The 26,708-nt window shown below is 41.5% G+C and overlaps 1 protein-coding gene across 8 annotated transcripts in view; it reads right to left on the reverse strand.

Annotated features, from left to right (window-relative positions):
* The window catches only part of AP2A2 (adaptor related protein complex 2 subunit alpha 2), a 106,999-nt gene that overhangs the window by 14,635 nt on the left and 65,656 nt on the right, over window positions 1–26,708 (reverse strand). For 2 of the 8 annotated variants that reach the window (XM_089778686.1, XM_075928215.2), the window contains 12 exons: window positions 24,058–24,166; window positions 23,682–23,832; window positions 21,219–21,387; window positions 17,245–17,382; window positions 14,644–14,826; window positions 11,622–11,719; window positions 11,183–11,414; window positions 7,245–7,418; window positions 5,391–5,516; window positions 3,643–3,806; window positions 1,194–1,271; window positions 615–697 (listed from right to left, as the gene is read on the reverse strand). In XM_089778686.1, coding sequence (XP_089634812.1) covers window positions 615–697; window positions 1,194–1,271; window positions 3,643–3,806; window positions 5,391–5,516; window positions 7,245–7,418; window positions 11,183–11,414; window positions 11,622–11,719; window positions 14,644–14,826; window positions 17,245–17,382; window positions 21,219–21,387; window positions 23,682–23,832; window positions 24,058–24,166 — 1,705 coding nt within the window. The remainder of the gene's footprint in view (window positions 1–614; window positions 698–1,193; window positions 1,272–3,642; window positions 3,807–5,390; window positions 5,517–7,244; window positions 7,419–11,182; window positions 11,415–11,621; window positions 11,720–14,643; window positions 14,827–17,244; window positions 17,383–21,218; window positions 21,388–23,681; window positions 23,833–24,057; window positions 24,167–26,708) is intronic. The other 6 variants (XM_089778684.1, XM_089778687.1, XM_075928223.2 and 3 more) reach the window with 6 other exon arrangements.

Consider the following 26,708-nt stretch of genomic DNA (forward strand, 5'->3'; position numbering starts at 1 on the left):
GAAATGCCGCATGCAGCTTGGGGGCCAACTGGGGTGTCCCCAGGCTCCCCGCAGCGTTTCAAAGTGGCAGTGCCACACGGAGCTCGGAATCAGCCAGGGAGTCCCCAGCTGTCCCTGAGCTCCACGGGGCACGTTCGCCTTTGAAGTATAGCAACAGCCGTAGGGCTATTGCTGCACTTCAAAGGTGGAGGCACCCTATTGACCAATCGAATAGTTAATGCAAGACGCACTGACTATTCGATTAGTCGATATTTAACATCCTTAGGCAGAAGCTATGTCAGAGGGAGAAGCTCTCTTACCAACATAAAGTTGAATGAACACACGCACTTAGGTAGTTTATGTCATTTGGAGGACGGAATAATCAGACACCTAAGCGACATAAGTTTTGCTGACACAGGCTTTAGAGTAGACAGCCTAAAACAACTATTTTCCACCATCAACACAAAAAGGGTTGCTTACATAGGTTAGGCCTCAAATATAATCTACTTTTGACGTTTTGAACATCTGTCACCAAAAAGTTAAAATTATTTTATTTCCAATGTTGTGCTAACATTGCTGATTGTACAACAGACATGTTAACACCTTGATCTATCACATACAATTATTGATCTTACCTAAATTCTGTCGAAATTCAGATTTCAGTCCAATCTGTAGCAGCTGATTTTCAAACAAAACTCCATTATTTTTACATACAAACCTAGAGAAGAAGGGACACATTTGAAAAATAAGAGTTTATATTTTAACTCAAAGAAAAATTATGACAAAGCAGTCAAAGCCAGGGAATTAAAAGTTTTGTGGACAGAATAGAGAATTGTGGGACAAGGTGCCTTGAAGCAGACAGTATAGAAGAACAGACAACAGAAAAATTATAAATTCGTTTGCATTAAGTTTACATGATAGCCCACACATTTCTTGCAACATATCATTATTTTAACGATTTAACAATGTTTATGCTTAAAATGAAAATAGGGACATGCTATATAAGAACCAGGCAACAGATTTTCCAATCCAGCATTAAATCTAGTGGATTAATGAACTAGTGTGTTTGACCTATCTGCATGTCTAGAAAAAACTTTCCATTTTGAAAAACAGTGGGTTGATATGTAGCTTAATCCCTGGTTTTGTGATTTCTGATTATTTTGTGATAATGCCCTGGAAGTTGCCCATCTTTGCAAGATTTTAGTATTGCTTACTTGTGAAAAAGCTCATCGGCATCATGCACAGTATCAGCTGGTTCCTCAGAAACTACCTCAGATGAAGCCAGGTCAGAACTAATTCAAGCAGCACAAAGGAAGAAAGGATGTAGCAATAGAGATGGCAAGAGTTATAAGTTAGTTTAAAAAAAAAAAAAGAGCTTAGTAATTTCCTTTATTTCCTCCCTTAGAACAGCACTTTGGGATCTGACACATGAAGGCCTCCATTTTTTTAACTAAGGCACCTAGGAGTTAGGTACCTAAAAGACTTTAGCCATCTAAGTAACTGGATTTTTTCCAGAGGCACTGAACACCTGCAGTCCCCACTGTTTTCAATGAGAATGGAAGTGTTCAGTACTTAATCATACCACTGAAGGCAACAAAATCCTTTCCATGGATCTAAATCCAGGCACCATTGTGCAATTTTTTTGGATTAAGTCCACATTTTAAAATGCCCATTAACTTTCATTGATCTACATATGGATGTCAGGCCCTCATTGCCACTGGTAGTATTTCTAGTTACAGTTGTGCTTTTCTCACACTTGAATAAAATTACACTGCTTGAATGAAAGAACAAGTATTGCCAAAACATTTTAAAACAATTATGAAGCAGTAAATACACTGGTAGACTGTCCAGAATGTCCCTTAAAGTAACAGATCACCTTACTTATGGGAAAAGTGGCAGAGGTTTCTGTCAAAAATACTGAGGCAATTACTATCTTAGATAACCACTTCATCACATGCAATGACTACAAACAGGTTAGGGATTGGCAATGCTAGGCATTTTTCCTGCAGCAAATGTCTACATATAAAGCATTAATGCTTCATCCTTGCAGATGACTCCTGAACTACTAGCCTAATGTTAAATGAAGAGAAAGGACAGAAAAGAGGATCAGCAGATGCCAGCTCTGAAACATCTTTAACTTTGCTGCCACAGGCTAATGCTTACCATGTAAGAAAGACACTTTAAATGTTTTAATACAATTTACTATCTTTGCAAGAAATTTTTAGGATGAACATTTTCAACCATAGCAAACTTCAGGAAAGTAGACTGACCTGCCTGGGCTGGTACTTTCTCTTGGCAATTTTATGAAGCTGTGATCGAGTACATTCTTATACCCAGGGCTCAACAAATAATACAATCTACTCGCCTGTGGCGAGTAGATTATAACCCGGAAGAGCTGGGTTCGGGCGATCTGCGCATGCGCAAATCGCCAGACAGCACGGCTGGCGAGTGGGGCTTGCCGTGGTTCAGTGAGCCCTGCTTATAACACCTATACTCAACAAGACAGCAGGAATACAGAGAGTATGACTGCTGCGTACTGCGAGCCTTAAAGACTTGGCCCATAACAGTATTAAATCTTGTTTAGTAGGTATTAAAAGCAGAGATCTGACAGTGGGATTTTTTTAAACATTCTAATTATGCAGTAGTCTTAACCGTATTCAGCTGTGTTCATTGATACAAGAGATTCTGGTTACATATTCTACTTAATAGTGCATGCACTGCTTTAACGCTAGAACTCTACTAAAAAAGTTAGCCGTAAGATAGATCTTCTCATGATATTCAAACTAACAACCAAGAATTTAAAGTCTTGTAATCAGTGCCTGAAAGATTTATATTGAGAACTACACCTAAAATGCTGCCTACACAATAAAAAGTTAAAGATGATTAAATTAAAAACACACACTGGAATGTAGGGTAATATGTGCTTTTAATTACAAGGGACATTGTGAAGAAGCAAGAATAACTTTGCACAATGAAGCCATGAACTGTAGTTAGGTCATAAATAAGAGCCAAATTAAATGTGCCTTCAGGTCTATGACTGATATATTGCATTAAGACAGACTATGTTTAACAGCTTCCAGAAGATCTGCTCTCAGAGACAAATGAACAATAACCTACCCACCCTGTGCCAATAGTGTTTTCATATAGATGCAAGGACACCCTTGCCAGAGTCTTGCATGGCATAGGAGTAAGAAAGAAATTCTATGCAATTTAAGATAGATAATACAAAATGTAAAACAGTTCAAGTCTACAAACTAATACATTAATACCTACAACCTGCTACGGAAATGCTTGTAATAACAGCTTACCTTATGCATCTAAAACTGAAACTGATAAAAAAAAACTATTGTTCACACCAAGACCTAAAACTATCTTCTGATATCATTGCACTTAAAGTCTTACTGTAATCAATATTATCTGGAGATTAAGCATAAAACAACAAAATTTAGACTTGCCTTTGGGTGATTATATCAGTACATGAATATTTAAATGACATTAAGGAACTTATTCATAGAAGTAGGACTGACAAAGCTATGTTGTTCTTAAGGAGTGGCTAGTTTTCAATTGCTTTCCACCATACCTTTATGAAAGGTACAGAGGTGGAAGATACAGGCACCACCAACTTACAACTCAATTTTATAACTCAAATTATTCTAAAATTACCTTGCAAAATTATCTTCAGAGCCTGGAGCAAGAGGTGCAACCACGGAAGCAGAGTCTGAAAATACATCCACCAACAAACTGCCAGTAGATGAAGGTGGAGGAGCAGAGCTGGTAACAGGAGCTGCACCAAGGCCCAGAAGATCTGCTGATGGAGAAGGTGTAGACTGTAGAAGACAAAATGGAACGGTTTCAAGTTGTATTTAATTCATATATAGTAGTCCAAAGCCCAAACAAAACTGTGCCTCATCTGTCCCTCTGTCCCCAACTGAAACTGGCTCAGATTTTAAAAACAGTATTTCCTACAAACAAAACATCTACCACATGTGGCTAATCACCTGGATCTCTAAATGGCCTCAGAAAGGAAATGTTTCATATCCAAAATGCTGTTTTCCTGTAATTAGATTGTACCTTCCCATACAGCCAGTTTTAAGCCAGATACCATGAAGAACTAGGCTGCGTTAAGACCTCTCCCTCCTTTACCTTTGAGCATTAAAAGTAGCACAGGTTAATCTGTACTATTTTGCAAATTCTGACTTCACATGACTATTCCAAAATACTTGTGTTCCAATCTGACACATTATTCTGTAAACTAAATTTCGGGATATTCTGATAAGCAGATGCCAAAAAACTGAAGTTTTCCTAATTATTAAAAACCCTTTCGTTTTAATAGATATAGCTTTATTCATACACTTGAAATCATGCACACACTCAAAAGGCAAGTACTCAAACTAGTAAGTCAAACTAGAATGGGCCTGAATTACAATTAGTTAAGAAAGGCAATAAAATCTAGCGTAATATTTCCTAGAACAAGGACATAAACAACACTTAGACACAAATGAAGTAAGATGAACGAGGCATTTCACTGGATGGAGAATCTGGCATTAAAAGTTTGAGAAACTTATGTTTCTTGGACTATTCATAGGTAATTTCCCCCTTCCTCAAAAAGGGAAGGATATTGTTAATGACCTTTCCCTCAGTCTCCTGAAAAAGCAAGATATTAGTAAGAGGACATATAGGGGTAATTTACTCTAATTATGTATACTTTACTTCTATTAAAATACTAAAAAATGTTAAAATTTGAAGGGAATTAACATAACCAACAAAAAATAATATCAATGCTATGCTAGTAAAGGGAAGACACATGCAAAGCATTTATCGTCTTAGGTGAAATATTCCTTCCTTCCTTTTCTGAAGGAATTAAAGCAGTAAGTGATTGTAAAGTAGTATTAGGTATGTGATCTCTCATTTTTTCCCCCATTAGTAGAGTAAGATCCTGCTTTACTGGGAATTGTGAAATTTCCAACTGCACTTATGTCAAGAGGAATTTACAGTTACTTAACAGATGCAGCAGGGCCACAAGACTTTAAACTATTTCACAATTTTTTCCCTGCAAGAGGACAGAAGTGCTTTGGTGACATTTCTTGCATTTGCAGAGTAGCTATGAGGGAAACCCACAACAGTATAACAACATCTGTCAAATAATGGAGATCGGGGAAAATGAGAAAGAGCAATAGGAGGATTTAGAAACAATTCACACTAATAAACTTCTGATTACTCATGAAAAGTTTGAATTTCTTAGTTCACTATTTTTCAGTGTTTAAGAGAACTGGATATTTAAACTGAAATAGGCATGCATGTGTTAATTCACTGCCAAACCATTTCCCAGTGTAGCACAGGCCTTGTCATGAATAACTGCAAGCGCCAAAAAGTTTTAAATGTCATGCCTGCAAATGAACTAATTAAAAGACCTCAGAAGTGAAGAATCCTTTAAGCAAGCAAGGAACTCCTGTCTGCACATTGTGGTTGGCTAAATGAGAAGAATTCAGTCGAGAAGGGCGAGGTCTGGGCCCAGTACCCAGTTCAGCCAGTGAGCCCTGAAGTGGAAGATCAGGCAAGGCTTTCAACAGTATGTACAAAAATGGAATTAAGAAAAATCAAATAATCAATAACAAAACAAGGAAGTATTTAACCTCAGCCTATGAATCCAAATCTCAGCGGTGCAATATTTGGTATTATGCACTGAAAGTTATGAGCAGACGCTTATTTATATTTTCACTAAAAGAACACTAAAATAAAACAAGTATTTCAGAAGATAAGACTCCCCCACATTCTATATTTCCATACAATAAGAAAGTTGAACTCTTCTATGAATACAGCGGCATAAAAGTGAAGTTAGTTGACTAGGAAGATGTTTGGAACCTCTCCCTACCATGAAGCCTCCCTAACAATGCAATATGGAACACTGCATGGAGGCATCAACAGTATACAATAAGGTTGGCTCAATTCATTCAATAGAAATGGAGGACATCATCATCTTGGGATGGAAATCTGAGACACTCACTAACTTTCAAACAGGAAAGACAGTGGAGTTGCACCATTCGCTATGAGAGTTCAATAAGTAAAGCACAATTTCTTCACTATGTCTGAAAGGAGAAGTGTTTAAAAAGATGTACACAATGTGTTACAAGAGTATGATAGTCCAGGAATGTTAAGCAGCTTAAAAAAGGTATCCTAATAGCTAAAGATTTTGGTTTTGCTTTTAGTCACAAGCGATAATGAATCTCAGTTAGTAGACAGCGTTTCATCACAAAACCACCTTGCAATTAAGTATCACTAGGACAGTGGTCCTCAACGTGGTGCCGTGGGCGCCATGGCACCTGCCGAAACATCCGGGCCGCTCCCCCTCCCAGCATGCAGCACATGTGTGGTGCCGGCCCCCTGTGCAGGGCGTGTGGGCAGCCCCTGACCCCAGCATGCCACACATGTGCGGTGCCGGCCCTGGGAACAGGGTGCATGGGCGGCCCCTGCCCGTGGCAGATGCACGGTGCCGGCCCCGGGCGCATGGGTGGTTCCCCTCCCGTGCGCGCAGTGCATGTGTGACCCCACCCCCAGAAGCATAGAATGTGAGTGGCCCCGCCCCCGGGCGCCTGGCAGCCATGAAAGGTTGGGGACCACTGCACGAGGAGCTATGGATCAGAGAAATCCCAGAATTGATGATGTTTGCACTTAAAATATGCACCAGTTTCACACGAGTTATGCCTTCATATAAACCAATATAAGGAAGTGTTAAATCAGCATCTACATTAGATAAGTACAAAGAAGTACTGCAATGTCCTGAATGCTCTGAAATAGAAAAAGGTAAAACAGTCAATGTATATTAGAGAAAATTAGAACACCTAGCCTTAAAATGTTTCACAGAACTACCTAAGACAATTAGCCTAAGTGCTAATAAATTATTCAAACCCAGTTTTTCCAATCCCAAAAACGAGAAAATGTCGACATTTTCTTTTCAAAATGTTAAAATATATTTAACTATACCCAGATAATCAACAGCACACAGTCTTTGTTTAATTTGCCCCCTTCCACTCCACCCCGCAGTGATTTCAATGTCTACAAATTGTAGACACTATTTCCCTCACTGTTGGAATTAAAATATAGGTTTTCCAGCTACTTTATAGAAACAGCAGCAGGCTCAAACACTGAATGCACAATACAAGCCACTGGACAAGCAAAATGTAAAGAATCTGTGCATTTCCATCCTAGAAAATCATAATAATTGGCATTAAATAATTATTCCACTTGTGATAAGCAAAGAAACATACCGCAGTACTGGCATTAACAGGGGTGGATTCAGTGCCTCCATTCATGTCAGAATTCCTCTCCTTTTTGATATCTTCTAGATCAGTAACTGTGCCAGGGCCTTTCTTCTTCTTCAGCTTAGCCAGAATGGAGGATTCCCTCTCTGGAAATGGAGGCATTTCTTCTAGCACAGTTGCCTTTTCATGAAATAAGATAATATTAGTTTTCAGTACAACACATTTGTCTTCAGACAGATAGATCATTCCAGTCATTTAAGGGATCCACAACTACAGCATTGCTTTTTGTTCCAAAGTACAAAAAACTTACACAAGAGTTACATTATAGCAGAGCAATAGCTATAGTTGAGAGTTGCTTACCATTTAAAAGAATTAGGTGCTTTAAGGCCATATGCTGACTGACAGTTTTAAGATTTGCTGTTTCTGATGGGGATGCACGGAAGGGTTTGTGATCCAAATATAGGGTCATTTGAGCAAGCAATTTCTGAGATACTATACATGTATATATTTTAAGGGCACTGTATCACCTGGTTTTGATCCATCCTGCAAACTGATATCACCCATTGAGATCTCTCTCAGGTAGACCAGAGCACTCAGTGCCTTTGAGGTAGCAGTATTGAGAGTTAATAAGTATAGACCTTCAGGTCAATTTGATCTAAACTGACAACACAGGCAGAGGGTTTGCAGTGCATCTTAATCACAGTACTTGATGGTGCAAGGTGACATAACGCAGACACTGCATCTGAGCAACACTAATGTTCCTCATGAACTATGAGTTCAAGTCCCACTCATGGTAGTTTTGGAGAATCTGTGTAATAAAAGTTAGTAGTTCTTTGCCTGCATTCTCTGTTTTAAAGTTTTCTTCTGATTTAAAGTGCTCCAAAATCCAAGTGATTCTGATTTTACTTTAGAAGCAGTCAATGAAATAAGCACTAATGTCATATACAATAAATGTTAGAGGGTGCAGTCAAAGAAGACCCTTTAGGGGTTCTTCACAGAGTGCCTCTCCTCTCTTGCTTTGAGGCTTTTCACCATCCTGTCCTCCTTGGGCCAGGTCTCCTGTCTCCTCCAGCCAAGGCACAGAGTGGAGCTCACTGCCCCATAGGAACAATACAGTACAGGCACTGAAACTCTTCAGTTCCAAGGAAAATGCAGTTTTGGGCCCAGCTTCCAGAGAAACCAATCCCCAAATGGAATCAGAACCTCAAATAAATTATTCAGGTAAGCACCCTTTAACACTGAAAGGAGGATGTACACACTGGGCTTGATAGTAAATAATAAAATTACTTTTAAATACAAGCAATAGGACTTAAGTGGTTACAAGTGAAAACAGGCAGAGCAAAGCAAATTTACAGGCAGATTACAAATTTAAAACAGAAATGCATAAAACTTAAAAAATAATGAATAGTCTTGCAGCATTTAGAAACTAACAAAAATGTAGATGGTGGTATGAGCTTTCGTGGGCACAGTCTACTTCTTCAGATGAAAATGCATAGCTAGTTCTACCACTTACTACAAACTTACCCTAACACTGCTCTTATTTCAGCTAAACCTCCAAGCCAGAAAAGCTCTTTTTCCCTGGGGTATCCGGTTCATTCTCTGGAAAACGGCGTGCCAGCCAAAGACCCCAGGGACAGCTAGCTTCCCATTATTTTACAGATTCCATTTTGGGCAGAGACTTGGAGTTCTCCCCCACCTTCTATGGTAAATTACCTGGTCAGACCCTACCATTTGGAGGTGATCACATGCCGAAGACCAACTACTGTTAAGACTGAAACGACAGAAGAAGCCGTTTACAGGTGATCGCAGACATGACAGAAACACCCTTGATGGCTTTCATTTGCACATTTAAAACCATAAAGCATTCCATATGCCATATAGCTAACACCAAACGAGAATGATACATACGCCAAAATAAGCTATGCACCTCCAGCAGATTAATGACATTAAGATTGATAGGTTATTGAGGCATTTTGTCCAAAGCATATTTGAGCTATGCATATTTGTGTTCATAAGTCAATTTCATAAAGCATGGGGGTGCCCCGTCACAGTAAGCAGATCAGGTAAAGTAATCATTATGATTTATACACTTCAATCCGGTGCAATCAAAGGCAAGTCAGTCACTGATATTTGCTCAACAGATTCCTAATACACAGCCACTCTAACATTCACATTCCTAACTTTTTTTGGTGTAGGGCAAGGGAGTACAATGGGGTGAGAATGGGGTTGGAACTGTGAGGTGAAATGTGTAAGAGCTGTTGAAGCAATTCAGGGTCTCTACCTTTTTACTCATCTTCACCCACTAGGGCTGTGCTCTGACAACTACTGAGGGGCTAGCACACACTAACAAAAAATCCTTAGGTCATATCGGCACAAGTGCTACAGCGGCACAGCTGTGCTGCACTAGTGCTTGAGAACAGACACTACAGCAAAGGGAGGGGTTCCACCATTGCTGTAGGATCAGTTGTTCTTAAACTTATTTGATCATTTTCCCCTTCTTCGTTCCTGTAGCATTTCACACACCCACATCCCTCCCCCCATATAAGCATGTATACAGCTGTCCAACTCTGAAGGCAGAGTGGAGAGCAGTAGCTGCCACACAGGTGACCAGCTATAAAGGCAGGGCCACAGCCAGCAGCAGCAACACAGAAAAGGATGGCTTGGTATGGCATTGCCACCTTCACTTCAGTGCTGCGGTCGACAGTACTGCCTTCAAAGCTGCATGCTCATCCAGCAGCCACTGCTCTCCAGACTCCCTGCTCTAAAGGTTAAGTGGCTTCTCATCCCTTACTCAGTTAATATATTTCATGTCCTCAGTCTGACAACCTCTTCTGTAGGTAATCCACCTGCCTGAAGGCAGTAGCCAGACTGATGGAAGAATTATTTCATTGTCGTAGCACTGTCTACACAAGGAGTTAGATCAGCTTAATAGAATCTCTTTGGCATGAAAAACCCTCATCCTATAAGATAGCTGTGCTATAGTGATGTAAAATCCCATTTAATTGGTTAATCGTAATATTTAAACAGTTAACCGATTAAAGGGGGACTGGACAGAGAGGCTGCTCCAGCAAGTGTACTGCTAGGCCCAGTGTGAAGAGGGGCTGCTCCAGCTGGGCTGGAGTGCCCCTGCCTGCAATGGGATCCATGGGGCTGGAAACCCATTGGTTAACCCTTCACATCCCTACTATGCTGATGTAACTTTTCTGTGCACACCACCCTTAATATAAGGAATGATCCAAACACTGATTTTTAAACCCAATTCAATGGCTACAACTAATGAACTGACCTTCCAAAAATATTTTTACTATGATCCTTCAGTGAAATTGCCATGCCTCTAACCATTGCTCTTTAGGAGCTCAAAAATATTAACAAAGCAGAAACAAAAAGGAAGATGGAGGTGGGAAGGGCTTTATTGGATCAAAACACTTTGATACGGCATTAATGTTGCCTGATGAGGCTTCATGCCACTCCAGATCATCAAGATGAGTTACACTGTAATCTCCGAAAATTAACACAAGAACACAAGTTAAGATATACACCACCCTTGCAAACCAATATTAACACTTGCCAGCACTTTCCCATAGACTCTTCAAGTTTACCTACTATAGCTCCACACGTATTGAACCATTCCTGTAACTACTGCCAGATCCGAAGGGCAGAGTTAAGGCTGGGTTGCCAGAGTAGCATGCATCCCTATACTCTGTTTCAGAAGTTTACATCTGCTTTATATCCTACCTTTACAATGTTGCAGAACTCGATCTTCTGGAAAAGCACAAGACAATACTGGGCTACTTTAACTTGATCTTAAAGGTCTAGGCTGTTTATTTACTGAGCAACATCCACTAAAACATTTAAGTAGAATCCTGTCCAGGCAGAAGATCTAGAATTGGATTGGATAGTCACCCACTTGCAAAGAATTTTCCATATTTAACAGATCTACCTACCAAGATATCAGTACTAGCAATGGTACTGAGCCTCAGATACTCAACGGCTCTCTGTTGTAGTTCAACATCAGCATTCTTCAGTTGACTGTCACTGCGCAGTACATCTTGAATGGTAGTTTTGATTTCTGGAAATAGGTTCACAAACTTGATGTAGGTAGACAGAAGCAGTGCACGGGTGGGGACACTACACAGATGAAACTTGGAATGCAGCAAGTTGAACTGAATCAGAGGACTTAAGGAAGAAAAAATATAGTTTGTTCAGTTTTCTAGAGATCATAACTCACATGCATTAGTTAAAAGTAACAGTTCAACTCTTAGCTGTATGATCACTATAATACCTGATAGGGGAAGAAGAATTCATTGTGAAAAATGCATTAAGATTCCATGATAAACAATTATAATATATGAAATGGTCTGTTTTAGAAGGTGGTATTTGTACCTGGATCTTGGGTCACCAGCTATTAGATTTCCAAATTCTCCCAGGATGTAACCACCTACTTTTACCAGATTTTCATGGCATGCTGGTGCCTGAAGGGCCTGTAAAAGAGCATTCAGTCAAAACCATTAGACAAATAATTTAATCAAGGATCAATGATATGACCAAAAGACAGACTATTATGTTGCTCTATATAATCAGTATAGTGATGTTATTTTACTTTGCAACTTTTAGGAGAAATGTTCATAAGCATGAACCATAAAGCATTTGAATGTTTGCAAAGAGCTGCCAGGTAACACACTGAAACCAACAGAACACCACTGGCCATCACCTACAGTCCCCAGCTAAAACCTCTCCAACGCATCATTAGTGATCTTCAACCCATCCTGGACAATGATCCCTCGCTTTCACAGGCCTTGGGAGGTAGGCCGGTCCTTGCCCACAGACAACCCGCCAACCTGAAGCATATTCTCACCAGCAACTACACACCGCACCATAATAACTCGAACTCAGGAACCAATCCTTGCAACAAACCTCGGTGCCAACTCTGCCCACATATATACACCAGCAACACCATCACAGGACCTAACCAGATCAGCCATACTGTCACTGGTAGATTCTCCTGCACATCCACCAATGTAATATATGCCATCATGTGCCAACAATGCCCCACTGCTATATACATCGGCCAAACAGGACAGTCCCTACGTAAAAGAATCAATGGACACAAATCGGATATTAGGAATGGCAACATACAAAAACCTGTAGGGGAACACTTCAATCTTCCTGGACACACAATTGCAGATCTAAAAGTAGCCATCCTGCAGCAAAAAAACTTCAGGACCAGACTTCAAAGAGAAACTGCTGAGCTACAGTTCATCTTTAAGTTTGACACAATCAACTCTGGATTAAACAAAGACTGTGAATGGCTTGCTAACTACAAAAGCAGCTTCTGCTGTCTTGGAATTCACACCTCCAGATCAGCTGCTAGAAGTGGGCCTCATCCTCCTTGATTGGATCCACCTGGTCATCTCCAGCCTGATCCTGGCCTGCATATTTATTCCTGCCTCTGGAAATTTCCACTACATGCATCTGACGAAGTGGGTCTTTGCCCACGAAAGCTTATGCTCCTACACTTCAGTTAGTCTATAAGGTGCCACAGGACTCCTCGTCGCTTTTGCAGGTAACACATTGTGTCCCATACATACAAAGTGGAATATGCATAGGTAGCAATATGCATAAGACAGGCAATGGGAAAAGAGAAAGTTATTGACTAGCAACAGTTATTTTCCTATTCTGCCATCCTACAATAGTGAATATTAGGAAAGTATTTTATGGTACCACTACAGAAAAAGAAGAAGTTAAAACATTGAAGCTTTTCATCTCTGAAGTGAAGGTTTCCCAAATTAAATGGCCTCAACTCAGGATGAGGCATACCAGACTAAGTGTGACCTCAGATCCACCTAAAAATAAACTCATCTGTAACCTTTCCCTTGCTACAGCTGTAAAACAGTTGATCAGCTTCTTCGTACCCATTGAGAACTGGACTGGAGAACATCCTCAACATACAAGAGTAGTATTGTGTCATAGTTATAAGCATGAAATTTGTGAAGGGGCAATCCAGTATTCCTCTCTGGAATAAATCCCCAAGGATGCTGGAAAAAAATAATAAATCTGGCTTTCCAGAAAGGCGGGCAACAAGAAATAGGAAAGTTCAACTCTCTCATCTGGACAAGGATTACAGCAATAAAGGTAAATCATCTAAAGGAAACAGAATCTGCTCTAAGAACTCAAACAGGATATTCAACACATCTGCAGGATGAGGGTCATATCCCGCTTAGGGATCACTAAATGACTTATGGTTTTTGAAATTCAACTGTGAAGTCCCGGGACACTGGCGTTACCAAATCTGGACAGCAACATTCCTGATATCCGAGCAACTAATGAATATCTTCCAGATCTGATACTAGTGTGAAGCACACCAAAGGCTAAGGTGGATATAGAACACAGGCCCAGAAAGAACAAGTCTAGAATCTCAGGCAACATCCACTGAGAACGCAGAGGAAAAGAATCAATAACCAGGTTTATAGTCTAGTAGCAACTGAATCACTACAGAGCCAGTGAAATCATGACTGATATTTTAGCATCTCATCTCAACACTTAACAGAAGGTGAGAGTCACAGTACCCGACTGAGCACCATCTCTTAGTGCTGATTGTTCTGACACCATGCAGGGAGCTGTCTCGAGCTGCATTTGTCCTTGTTTTCTTTTCCCCTAATTCCATAGAGCCCTGACAAGACAGCAAGATGAGCAGGAAATGCAGGAGGAATCTTGCGTGCAAGTTCAGGACTTTCTCTTTGCTTCCAAGCAGGCAGCACCATAATGCTACATCCTTTACTTTGCTATTGAAAATTTGATAGGCGAGGTACAACAATGAACACAATATTTCTGAAGCACAAGAAAGTAATTCAAGGTTATATTTTTGTATGTGTGATATGACCATGTAGAAAAAGGATAAGATGATGATACCATCTAATAAAATGGAAGAAATCAGCTGCTTGTTTTAAGCTTGCTTAAGTCTCACGTTTACTAGATATTGCCATTATGGAATAGCCTCAGAAGTACTATGTACTTGGATTAAAGGGTGTTCACTATCAGTACCACCAGAAAGGTGTTTGTAAAACCATTCTGAATATAGGAGCTTTATAAACAACAAGTACTCCAGGTCTTGTGCATTTCCTATGAAAACCAAGGAAAAACCAAATCAGAAATAGAGGTTTCCCACGAATTTTGGTCTCTGGTACAAAACAAAACTATCCATAGATTCAAGACACAAAGCTTCAACAGTGCATGGCTGAAGTCATTCTTCTCTTTCGAGGACTGCTGTTTAATTGCCATCAACATTTCATTGGGAATTCTGAACACGAATATTGTTTCCAATTAGATATTATGATGTCTAATTTCCACTCAGATACAGAAGCATAGGACTTTTCATCTTAGAAATGTAAAAAAACCCGTCACTTACCTCAAAGACTGTCTTTGCTGCATATCCTTGCACATCGTCCCGGTTAATCACAATCTGAATAACTCTGTACCACACCTCTTCACTGACATAGTCCCCAGCAATACGAATCAAATTCAAGATTGTATCCACATACCAGGTATAATCCACGGCATACTTTTCAGCTAAAATTGCAACCTTCAGTACCTGACCAAAACAGGAAACAGAAGTAAATTAAGAAATCTCCAAAGAAAAGGTATCCTTAGCTAAAAGGTACAGTAAAACTCCATTGGTCCGGCACCCAATGCTCCGGCATGCACTTCTGATGGTCCGGCACCATCAGGAACCCAGAAGTGCTCCAGCTGCTGAACAATTGGAGCTGCTCTACGCCTGGCTTCCCTGATTCAGCCGCTGCTGAAACTGACCAGCAGCTGAATCGGGGAAGCCGGGGGCAGAGCAGCTAGAGTGCTGCAGGGTTGGTCCCATAGTGCTGCCCCCCTCAGGGCTGCGGGACCAACCCGGCAGCACCCCAGCTGCTCTGTCCCAGGCGTCCCCAAGAGCAGCTGAGGTGCTGCTGGGTTGGTCTTGCAGCGCCGAATAGTGGTGCTACCGGACCAACCAGGCAGCACCCCAGCTGCTCTGCCCCAGGCGTCCCCAATTCAGCCGCTGCTGAAACTGACCAGCAGCAGCTGAATCGGGGACGCCTGGGGCAGAGCCGGACTATCAGAAGGAGGGGGCTATGAGGGGTATGGGGTAGCATCCCCCCATCCTACCCCAGACGCCTCATAGCCCCCCCTTCCGATAGTCCAGCATATCGGATAATCCGACACCCCCTGGGTCCTAAAGGTGCTGGATTATCAGAAATTTACTGTATAATCCAAGACAAAAAAATTAATGTGAAGAGTTGTTCACAAATAAGCATGGAGTCCATGAGTAATGTAGAAAACAGTATATAGTGGCAAGCTTTCAGAAATCCTTGTTCAAATAAAGAAAGGCCTTATAGAATGTTAGTGGGAGTTTTGCCTAAATACACAACTGGGCTTGTAATAAAGGCAGGCCAAGCAGCATAGAAAAATATAGATCTGAATGTCAGAGTGCATTCGTCATACATGCAGCAGCCTGGAGATAGTCTGCTTTAACTTGTTTATTCTTTTTTCGAAAACTGCTATTACGGATACCTTTTTTGGACTATTATGTATCAAACTATCGTATCCTTTATGTGTGTAATTAAACTCTGTCCTCAACCTGGACTAATACGACAGTACAAGAAGTGAGATCTTTGATCAATTTAAACCAGCCAACTAAGGATGCTTGATCAGAGAACTCAATTTGCTACAATTCTACAGAGGGGAAAAAAATATTTCCAGATTGCCAGCACAGAAAAAACATACACACAAGCAAAAGCCTTAAAGGGTTATAGCGATCAGTGGGTTCTGGAGGCCAATACTTAATACTACAGCAGGTAGCCCAGAATAGACATTTCAATTACTAATCTTCACTCAAATCTTGCCAGTATGTTTAGGGTGCCAAGAAAATACATGAGTACTTCTATTTCCTTTAACTCTAACCTCATTTACAGTATTGATTTCCAAGAAGTGCTCTGGATTGAAAGACAGTTCTATGTTTTGGAACTATTAAAAGAACAGGGATACATCAAGGGCTATTAGCAAGCATGGGCAGGAATGGTGTCGCTAGCCTCTGCCCATCAGAAATAGGGCTGTTAAGTAGTGATTAATCTGCTAGTCAAGTAGTGGATGGAATTTCCATTGATTACTCAACTAGTCGATAATCACTTCCATGTTCTGCCTTTGAAATGTACAAGAGCCCCAGCAGGATTCCCCCAAGATCTGTATGAGGACATAGCTGGCTGTTCCCCTTCCTCAGGGAACAAGGGGAAAGTGCACAGGTTGCTGCATTCGTGACTCTGGATGAGGAGTGCAGGGGGCAAATAAGCTGTCCCTGAAAGGAACAGGAAGGGGAAAAACAAGCAACCTGATAAGATTCTAGGAGGGGCTTCAGACTTTCCCCCACCCTTTCATCTATACAGACACACACACACACACCCTCAGTCCTCTGCCTAGAGCTTCTCCTCACCCCACAGCTCTGACTCCTGCACTGCCCCAGGACCCTACCCTGATTCCTTCCTTAAGGTCCTGAGAAATGCCAGGTATGTGCGCTAATACTAAATAAATTGTCACTGCTTTAATCACACTGAGTTTATAAACAAACTGGAACTCTGTTGCATATTGTTCTATTTAACACTAACCTAATACAAAATCTTCAGGTCAGTGAAGGAAATTTTACAGTACAGCATACAGTTCTGCATCATCCACAATTTGAAAACAAGAGTTTCATTTTTAATATAGTGATAGAAATGTAGCCGTGTTAGTCTGGGGTATTTGAAGCAAAATGCAGGACAATTTTTAATATACTCCTCCCAAGGTCAGAACACTAATAATAGAAGGATAAATTATTAGACTACAACAGCCTTTCAGATCCCATGTTTTTATTTTTTGCTACCTTGAAAATATCTTTAATAGAGAGAGATTACACAACATCCAATTGCATGCTGTGTTTCCCAACACAGGTTATCAGAAATTGGTGAAAGGGACACAAATAACTCACAATTTCTTCTCGAATGGAATAATCAGCAGTCTCCAAGTAATTTAGCATTTCGGCAACAATCTGCTGGGCATTGCTTCGGTCACACATGGCATACAGGAGGTCTACTGCTCTTTGTCTTACGCTCACATCCCTTTCAGTCTGTAAGAGAAACCACAGCCATAATGCTCACTCAAAGCAGAAGTTCTACTAAAAATCATGCAAAAGGCAAGAGAATCCAAAATTACTTCACCTCCATTTGCAAAATGTAGATAATTTACTGAAAAGATGCAGCTTTCACAATGAACACTATATTATTGTTAGAATAGTGATAGTCTGGTGTAGCTGAAACAAAATACAGGACTATGTAGCACTTTAAAGACTAACAAGATGGTTTATTAGATGATGAGCTTTCGTGGGCCAGACCCACTTCCTCAGATCAAATAGTGGAAGAAAATAGTCACAGCCATATATACCAAAGGATACAATTAAAAAAAATGAACACATATGAAAAGGACAAATCACATTTCAGAACAGAAGGGGGATGCGGGGGGGGATGGGAGGTGAATGCCTGTGAGTTTTTTTCTATCTGCTTCCCAAGATCCCTAAACCTGGACACCCCGGACACCCCATCATCTCTGGTATTGGCACACTCACTACTGGTCTATCCAGCTATGTAGACTCTCTCAAACCCTACGCAACCAACACCCCCAGCTATCTCCAAGACACTAGTGACTTCCTAAGGCAACTACAAAACATCAATAACCTCCCCAATATTACATCCATGGTGGCAAGGATGGTGTAAGCACTATACACCAACATCCCACATGAAGACGGATTACAAGCTATTAGAAACACTATCCCAGAGGACACCACTGCCAACCTGATAGCAGACCTATGTAACTTTGTTCTCACCCACAATTATTTCCAGTTTGAGAACAACTTATACCTCCAGATCAGCGGCACAGCCAAGGGTACACGCATGGCCCCACAGTATGCTAATATCTTTATGGCTGACCTAGAACAATGTTTCCTCAACTCCCGTCTTCTTTTACCCCTTCTCTACTTACGCTACATCGATGACATCTTTATGATCTGGACGCATGGCCAAGAAACACTGGAGACATTCCACAGAGATTTCAACAACCTACACCCCACCATTAACTTCAGCCTGGACCATTCCACACGAGAGATCCATTTCCTGGACACCACAGTACAAATCAACAATGGAAAATTAGACACCACCCTCTACAGAAAACCCACTGACTCATACAGTTACCTACATGCTTCCAGCTCCCATCCAGCACACACCATACGATCCATCATCTATAGCCAAGCCCTTCGATACAACTGCATCTGCTCTAATCCCACTGACAGAGACCAGAAACTTCAGGATCTCTACCAAGCATTTATAAACCTCAACTACCCACCTGGAGAAATAAAAAAGCAAATTGAAAGAGCCAAACGAATACCTAGAAACCATCTACTACAAGACAGACCCAAGAAAACTAAGAATAGAACACCACTTGTCATCACCTACAGCTCCCAACTTAAACCTGTCCAACACATTATCAATAAATTACAGCCTATACTGGAACAGGACACTAAACTCCAAGAAGCTCTGGGAGACAGACCCATAGTCTCCTATAGACAACCACCTAACCTCAAGATGATTCTTACCAACAACCACAGGACATACCACACTAATACCAACCCTGGTACTTTCCCTTGCAACAAACCCCGCTGCCAGCTTTGTCCACATATTCACTCTGCTGACACCATTATTGGGCCTAACCAAGTGAGTTATAAGATCAAGAATACATATTCCTGCGCCTCCAGAAATATAATCTATGCTATCATGTGCCGAAAGTGTCCGTCTGCTATGTACATTGGACAAACATCTCAGACATTTCGCCAAAGAATCAATGCCCACAAAACAGACATTAGACAGGATCACAAAGAAAAAACAGTTGCTTGCCATTTCAACCAGAAAGGACACTGTCTCAATGACCTACTCACCTGCATCCTACTTCAGAAGACATTCAAATCTGCACTTGAAAGGGAATCCTCTGAACTGGCATTCATGCTAAAATTCAACACTCTCCGCAGGGGGGCTGACAAAGACCCCAGCTATCTTATCCATTACAAAGATAGCTTCCCCAATTATCACCTCTAATACTATTAACTCACAGACAACTACCCTTCCCCACCTCTAATATCATTAACTCACAGGAATTCATCTTCCTTTTCTCCCCCCCACCCTCCGCATCCCCCTTCTGTTCTGAAATGTGATTTGTCCTTTTCATATATGTTACTTTTTTTTAATTGTATCCTTTGGTATATATGGCTGTGACTATTTTCTTCCACTATTTGATCTGAGGAAGTGGGTCTGGCCCACGAAAGCTCATCATCTAATAAACCATCTTGTTAGTCTTTAAAGTACTACATAGTCCTGTATTTTATATTATTGTTAAGCCTTGATTATAACAACTGCCACAGTTATTATCTGTATTATTCCTACACAGAGGTATTATACAAGTTCATTCTGCAACCAAGAATCTAGTAGTGTTTGCCAAAGTTGCTGCTTCATTCTCACATTTATCACACAACTAGGGAAGGGATTAGTTGAGGCCTCAATGGTTTATTTTGGGCACAAGTTATTGTGTAAAAAATTTCAGCTATTTCAATTATTTTATTTTGTTTTTCTAAGCTATATTTGAAAATGTGTACAAATGCCTGGATGACAAGAAAGGTACTTCATTTAAGAGAAATATCAAATCAATAAACTACCATGTAATATAGAGATACTACTAGACTTTTTAACTCTTATAGCCGGTTATGTCTTTGTATAGAATTAAATATTTGCCACCCTATGAGCATTACTAAGATGGCCAGATAGTTAATTTTTGCCCCTTGTTCTGTCAGTCCGGGAGATTTAAAAATCAGACATTCAACATTAATAGAAGTTGCAAATAAATGTGTTAAGGGTACTTGCTGTGACTAACCAGAGCATGCAGGCCATCTTATAAATTTAGAAGAAAAATATCTGATGTCGTGAAGGCCAAAAGTGAAGAACTAGATAAATTCATGGCTAGGTCCATCAATGGCTAGTAGCCAGGATGGACAGAAATGGTGTCCCTAGCCTCTGTTTGCCAGAATCTGGGAATGAATGGGGTCCCCAGGTAGGGATGTAAAAAAGTGTTTATAAATAGTTAACTGGTTCAACTAAAATGTTAACATTTCACCAGTTTAACTGCCTGCAGGGCTAGGGCCGGAGTCCTGCCAGGCTGCTCCCATCCTGCGTCGGAAAAGCTGGTGTCCCACCTCTCATCCCATGCAGGGTTCTGGTTGTCCTGCCTGCTTACCCCTGGCCCCCACACCATGGTAAGCTGGACTCAGCCAGGGCTGCTCCAGCTTGCCGTAGTTAGCCATGAAACCAGTTACTCAGTAAGCATTCCAGTAAGCCTAAATATTTACAGGATAACCAGTTAAACAGTTATCCTTTAACATCCCTAGCACTGGCCACTGTCAGAAGACAGGATACTGGGCTAAACCAAACTTTGGTCTGACCCAGTATGGTCATTCTTCTGCTGTTATGCAACACACTTCAGAAGTGCTGCTGGGCAAAACACTGAAGAAACCAAGATATCTGATAAAACTAATTCTGTGCTGTTTTTGGAATCTTAACACAAGGGCAAGTTCATTAGTTGGCATTTAATCAGTGGCTACCTGAATTACAATTGTGCCTAGAATAGTACCCCATTCAAGGTTTAAGTCACAACTGCAATTTCAACATCTATCCACTGATAAAAACCTACAGTACTGGACATTACAGATGAATACTTCATTCCTTTCAAGTCTTGTCTCCTGCCATTTGAATATTATTTGTGTGACTTAAGAAAACTCAATATGACTACTCTGATGAGCTTCGGACAAGAGCAACAGATTCAAAACTGATGCAGAATATGTTCCAGAATTTTTAAACGCTTGATATTTACCTTCAAAGCATTGATAACTGTTTCTATATGAGTTTTTACAGCTTCATGGGAAAATTCAGAGCTGGCAAGTGTGCACATGCTTTCCAGTGCTAGATAACGCAGATTAGTCTCCCGGTGCTGCAAGAACTGTCCTAGTTGATTACAGGCCCGGACTAGCAGGTTTGGCTCACTACACAACAGGAGAGAAAGTGAAAGAGGGTAAAAAGCAACAAATTAGAAAAATAATAAAACACCTGTGGAGTAATTACCTAGAGTAAAAAAGTCTCAGGAGTAACCAAGTCTGTATCTACAAAAACAATGAGTCGTCCTATGGCACCTTAGAGACCAAGGGATTTGTTAGGGCATAAGCTTTTGAGAGTAAAATCCACTTCATCAGATGAGTTGGAGTGGAAATTACAGAGGCAGGGGGTGTAATTTCTGTAATCGTATTTGCTCAATAAATCTGCATAATTCGAAATGCAAAATTGTAAAGCAGAAGACATATATTTCTTGCGCCCAAATGCGTCAAGCCTTTTGTTGTCACGGTCCGATAGAGTAGACCGGTATTGTTGCTGCTTGGATTTTTGTTGTGCAGCTTCCACCAAGAAGGAATTAGGTGCTTGGTAAGAAAAAGGAAATTCAGATCCCTTAGGTGGGACATAGTATTTCTTATCTGTTCTCTTAGCTGTAAAAGAACTTGACGCCGGAGTTTGCCACACCATCTTTGCCAGTTCCATTATTGCTGGATTAATTGGCAATGCTATTTTTCATGTTATTACTGAGTGTACTATATCTGTTAGCTCATGCTGATTTTCCACAACCTCTTGAAAAGGAATGTTTAATTCAGCAGCTACACATTTAAAAAGGGCTTGGAAATGTGCAGTGTCATCTGAAGTAGTTGAAGCAGGGGCCAGAGAGCCTCCCTCCACTGTGTGGGGGGGTGTCATTTTGGTCATGAGGGGGTGTTGCCTCCTGTGTAAGTGGGTCTCCTTCTTGTATTTGTTTGGAGGGGGTATATTGCATTGTGTTGCCACTGGCCATGCTGGTGTTTCTGATATTGCCATTTGTTCCAGTATTGCCAGTAAAGGTAGGACTCAGGAGGAGGTACCCAGAGATTGCCATAGTATGAAGGCATAAGCTCAAATCTTGAAGAGTAAATACACTGATCTGTGTAAGAAGAATTCTCTAATGAAAAACCCCTAGAGAAGTCATCGTCAGATTCAGATGAAAATCTTTCCTGAGAGAGTGATTTCTGTGATGTTAACAACGGGAGAGTGCTCAGGTTCTAAAAATGGTGAATTAAAAGTCGATGAGAATAATAAGTCCCTGTTAGGTCTAATGCTCAATAGCCTTTGTCCTACTATCTGAGGTGCTGAGTCATGCCTCAGTGCCAATGGCACCTGCACCGCATCAGGGACCTCTTAGCAGCAGCTGAGGCACCCGTTAACATGGTCAGCGCCGCGCTCCATGCTGCATGGCAAGATTGTTTCAGTGCTGGACAGTGCTGCAGCTAATGAGAAAAGCAATTTAAAGCCGGTTTCCTCAGAGTGTGATCTAGCATATGCCTGCTGTTTATCTGCGCTGGGGGCTTCAGAAACGCCATTGTCAGAAGTGCTGAGGCGCGGTGCCGCCGCTGCTGCTGTCAGCACCAGCTGTGAGGGAGATGGTCGTTTTGGTGCAGTAGCCCCCTGGAGTGCTGAGGAGGCTCACTTTTTGGATCCCCACTGTTTATATTCATCAGGCTGCTGGCCCAGGTCAGACGCTGGTCTAAGAGTTTTCTAATAAAAATAACTTGAGGCAGAAGTCTCTGTCTTTCCGTGCCCACAATTTTAGTTTTGCACAATGAAAGCATTTCTAAGAGTTATGCTGCTCTCTGAGCCAGCGGACGCATTGAGAATGACCATCCGATATCGGGATAGGCTCTATACATGAGGTGCAGCACTTAAATCCCAGAGAGCCAGGCATGCCTATGGAAGCAGTAGAGGACTGAAGGAAGGGATTAACTAGGAGAACAAAAAACCCCTATGCTAATCAAGGTTTTGGGGGTTTTTTTGAACTCATGAACTATTTAATTATTAAAACTCACTAATCAACTACTACAATGAATTTAACTGGTTTTAAGTATAATCATATAGACGCAAAGAAGCTAGGGAGCACTGCTGAGTCCGTCTGAAGTTGGAGGCGGTAGAGAAGGAACTGAGGAGCGTGGTTAGGCTCTCGCATGTGCAATGCCTGCAGCCTACCAGCGAGCAGCTGCTGGTGCGCGCATATGTGGCCCCAGGAGCACAGCTCTGAAATCTCCACTTCGAGGCTCAGCAGCGGCACACTGACCTAATGTGAAGCACTCACAGGGATCTCTCTTGAAGAAGTAGCAGCAATTTCCAGATAATAGAAAATGAAACCATTTTATTAGATGGAAAAGTAATGTTAATGACATGTCAAGCATGCTAGCCTTAAACATTGCACTACAAGTAGTAGACTCACCTGTCATGGTGTATAATTAAGCTTATTGCCTCAAATAGCACAGCATTCTTTGCATTTGAGTGTTGCACTTTCTTAGATTTTGGGGGCTCTTGAGCTTTGTTAAGGATAGTTTCCAGGCATTCTGTGAGACGACCTCGTACCGCAGCATCTTCTGGGGAAAAACAAAACAAACTGTTGGACAACTTTTTTTTCCTCTAAACTGATTAAATGAGCATACTTACCTTCAAATTAAGTTATTGTCCAATTTAGAAGAAAATTGTTGGTGTTAGCACTAAATTTACCAAATAATTCAGTACAATGAACATAAGTGTGGAATTAGAAGTCTTTATACATTGCAGGGAACAATGCTGACAACTAACACAATTCTTTACATTACCTGGAGGTGGATAGCATTGTAACAGCCTCAAAAGCTTTACAGACAACCAAGGAGCAGGGACAAAATAATAAGTATAATCCTGGAGATCAGTTGATGCAGATGTCACAATCTGTGGAAACATATTCAGCATCTCAACAACAGAAGTTGGTAAGATCACTGACATTATTAAAATGTTTTATTTCTGACTGAAAATCCATTTACACACTCTTCCATAGCTTACAAATGCAAAGTAAAATTTTCATTTTTAATAGGCTGAATAATTACCATAAAAGGATATTGTGCAAATACAAAAATTTCAAAATCAATATACCTAAATAAACTATTGAAGTGTTTCAGCTGTACCAATATCAGTAATCAATAACTCCACCAATTAAAATGGCTTAGATTTGGTTTTATAGGATTAAAGAAACCTAATTTAATGAAGACTAGAAAGTCTATTAAAAAACAAAACAGATGCAGGAGAAAAAAAAACATGCACCCATCCATCAGTAGATGCTCTAGACCGCAAAGTGTGGAATCATACGCTTTAACTCATTTTGCAAAAAGTCAACAGGGCTTCTCTTTTTCTGGGCTTATTAATTTCATTTTGGGAGGTTTTTTTTTTTTTTTGGCAGTTTTGAATTTTTTGTAGCTATTCAAATTCAGGTTTTCAAGGCTCTTTATATACAGAGTGATCCCTGAAATGTTCCTTACTCCAGGGGTTATCAACCATTTGCTTTTTGAGACCTCACCCATATACAGGCAGTCCCCGGGTTACGTACAAGATAGGGACTGTAGGTTTGTTCTTAAGTTGAATCTGTACGCAAGTCGGAAGTGGCGTACAGATTCAGCTGCTGCTGAAACTGACCAGCGGCTGACTACAGGAAGCCCAAGGCAGAGTTGCTCTACCCCGGGCTTCCTGGAATCAGCCGCTGATGAGTTTCAACAGTGGCTCAATCTGGACGCCAGTTCCGACTTACATACAGATTCAACTTAAGAACCCCAGGTCCTGTAGTCAGCCGCTGGTCAGTTTCAGCAGTGGCTGACTTGTGTACGCCTGGGGCAGTGCAGCTGGGGTGCTGCTGGGTTGCTCCAGTAGCGCCGCTCCTCGGCGCTACTGGACCAACCCAGGAGCACCCAAGCTGCTCTGCCCCAGGCATCCTGATTCAGCCACTGCTGAAACTGACCGGCAGCGGCTGAATCAGGACACCTGTGGCAGAGCAGCTGGGGTGCTGCCGGGTTGGTCCAGTAGCGCCGAGAGCGGCGCTACAGGACCAACCAGCAGCGCCCCAGCTGCTCTGCCCCAGGTGTCCTGAAAAAAGCCTGGTCTGCTGGGGGGGGGCGCACCAGCTGCGCCGCCCCCCTGCCCCCCCAGCAGACCAGGGAGAGGCGGGTGGTGGGACCGAGACTCGCCGCGATCCCACTGCCCCAGTCCTCCGCGGCTTTGCTCCACGTCTCCCTGGTCTGCTGGGGGCGCTTCCCCCCCCCCCCCCCCAGCAAACCAGGGAGACCACGGAGCAGCTTTTCTCGCACCAGAGGACGCGGGCGGCGGGACCGCGGCGCGTCTGGGCGGTCCTGCCGCCCGCGTCCTCCGGGGCAAGAAAAGCCCCATTCGTAAGTGCGGATCCGACATAAGTCGGATCCGCGTAACCCAAGGACTGCCTGTACTACAAAAACTGAGATGCTTGTGCCATAATAATCAGTTAGAAAAAGCAACTGAACTGGAGCCTGAGATGGTAACAAAACAGAAGACCTGACACTTGTGTACTGCTGAGCATCAAACAGGACCAGGGTAAGTGTAGCCACAATCTAAAATGTCTTGAGTGAGTTTGTCTCGTGCTTGTGCCTGGGCTGTTCTGCAGACCATGTAAGCATACTTGAAGTATTTTTCTTCTAGCAGTTGGAGTTTAGACCCAACAAAATGAAGTGCGGTCAGTGACACCTTTGGCAAATGAAGATGATCATCTATTTTGGAAGAAAGTATGGCCCTTCAAAGGGCAAGTTCTCTATCAGAGTGAACCTCCTATACAAAGCCAGAGTTCCAAAGCCATGAGTTCCAAACTGCTATGACCTTTGATCCTGAGGCAGTATCTGCCACTCAGTGCCGCTGTAGTCAGGGTTTGGCCACCAACCAACAAGTGCCTCTCTTATATGTTTGAGACTGAGATTAACATTTAATTAGAACAGAAGAAACCTAAAAAAAATAAGTCAGCCAGCCAGCAATATTTAGAAGTCCACTGAAAGGCTAAATAAATGGAGCTCTGAAGTCTGTCACTTTGGAGGCACAGAATTCCTGGCAATTCTTTTTTAGAGGAGCAAGTACTTAGACTTCTCAGAAGTCTATGTATCTCTACATGCTGAGAGAGAATGGTTTCTGAATGTCAAGTTGGCTGGACGTGTGGTGGAAACATTTTTAGTAACAAGTCACTGCTTACAATTATGTTATGTGCTAGTGGATTTCTTCACCTTGAAGGACACAGGCGACAAGTTGAAATGTTTATGGATGTTAAGTTAATCAGCAATGGACCAATAAAATATTAACATATACAAGTACTTTGCAAACATTAATATTCAACAGAAACTGAAATCACTTTCAGATGCAATATAGCAAGCCTGTTTTAGAGCCGACTAACTAAGCTCTTAACTTAGTTGAAATCAATTTGATCTATAAA

This window comes from Pelodiscus sinensis, chromosome 5, assembly GCF_052426305.1.
Source record: "Pelodiscus sinensis isolate ZL-2025 chromosome 5, ASM5242630v1, whole genome shotgun sequence".
Taxonomy (NCBI): domain Eukaryota; kingdom Metazoa; phylum Chordata; order Testudines; family Trionychidae; genus Pelodiscus; species Pelodiscus sinensis.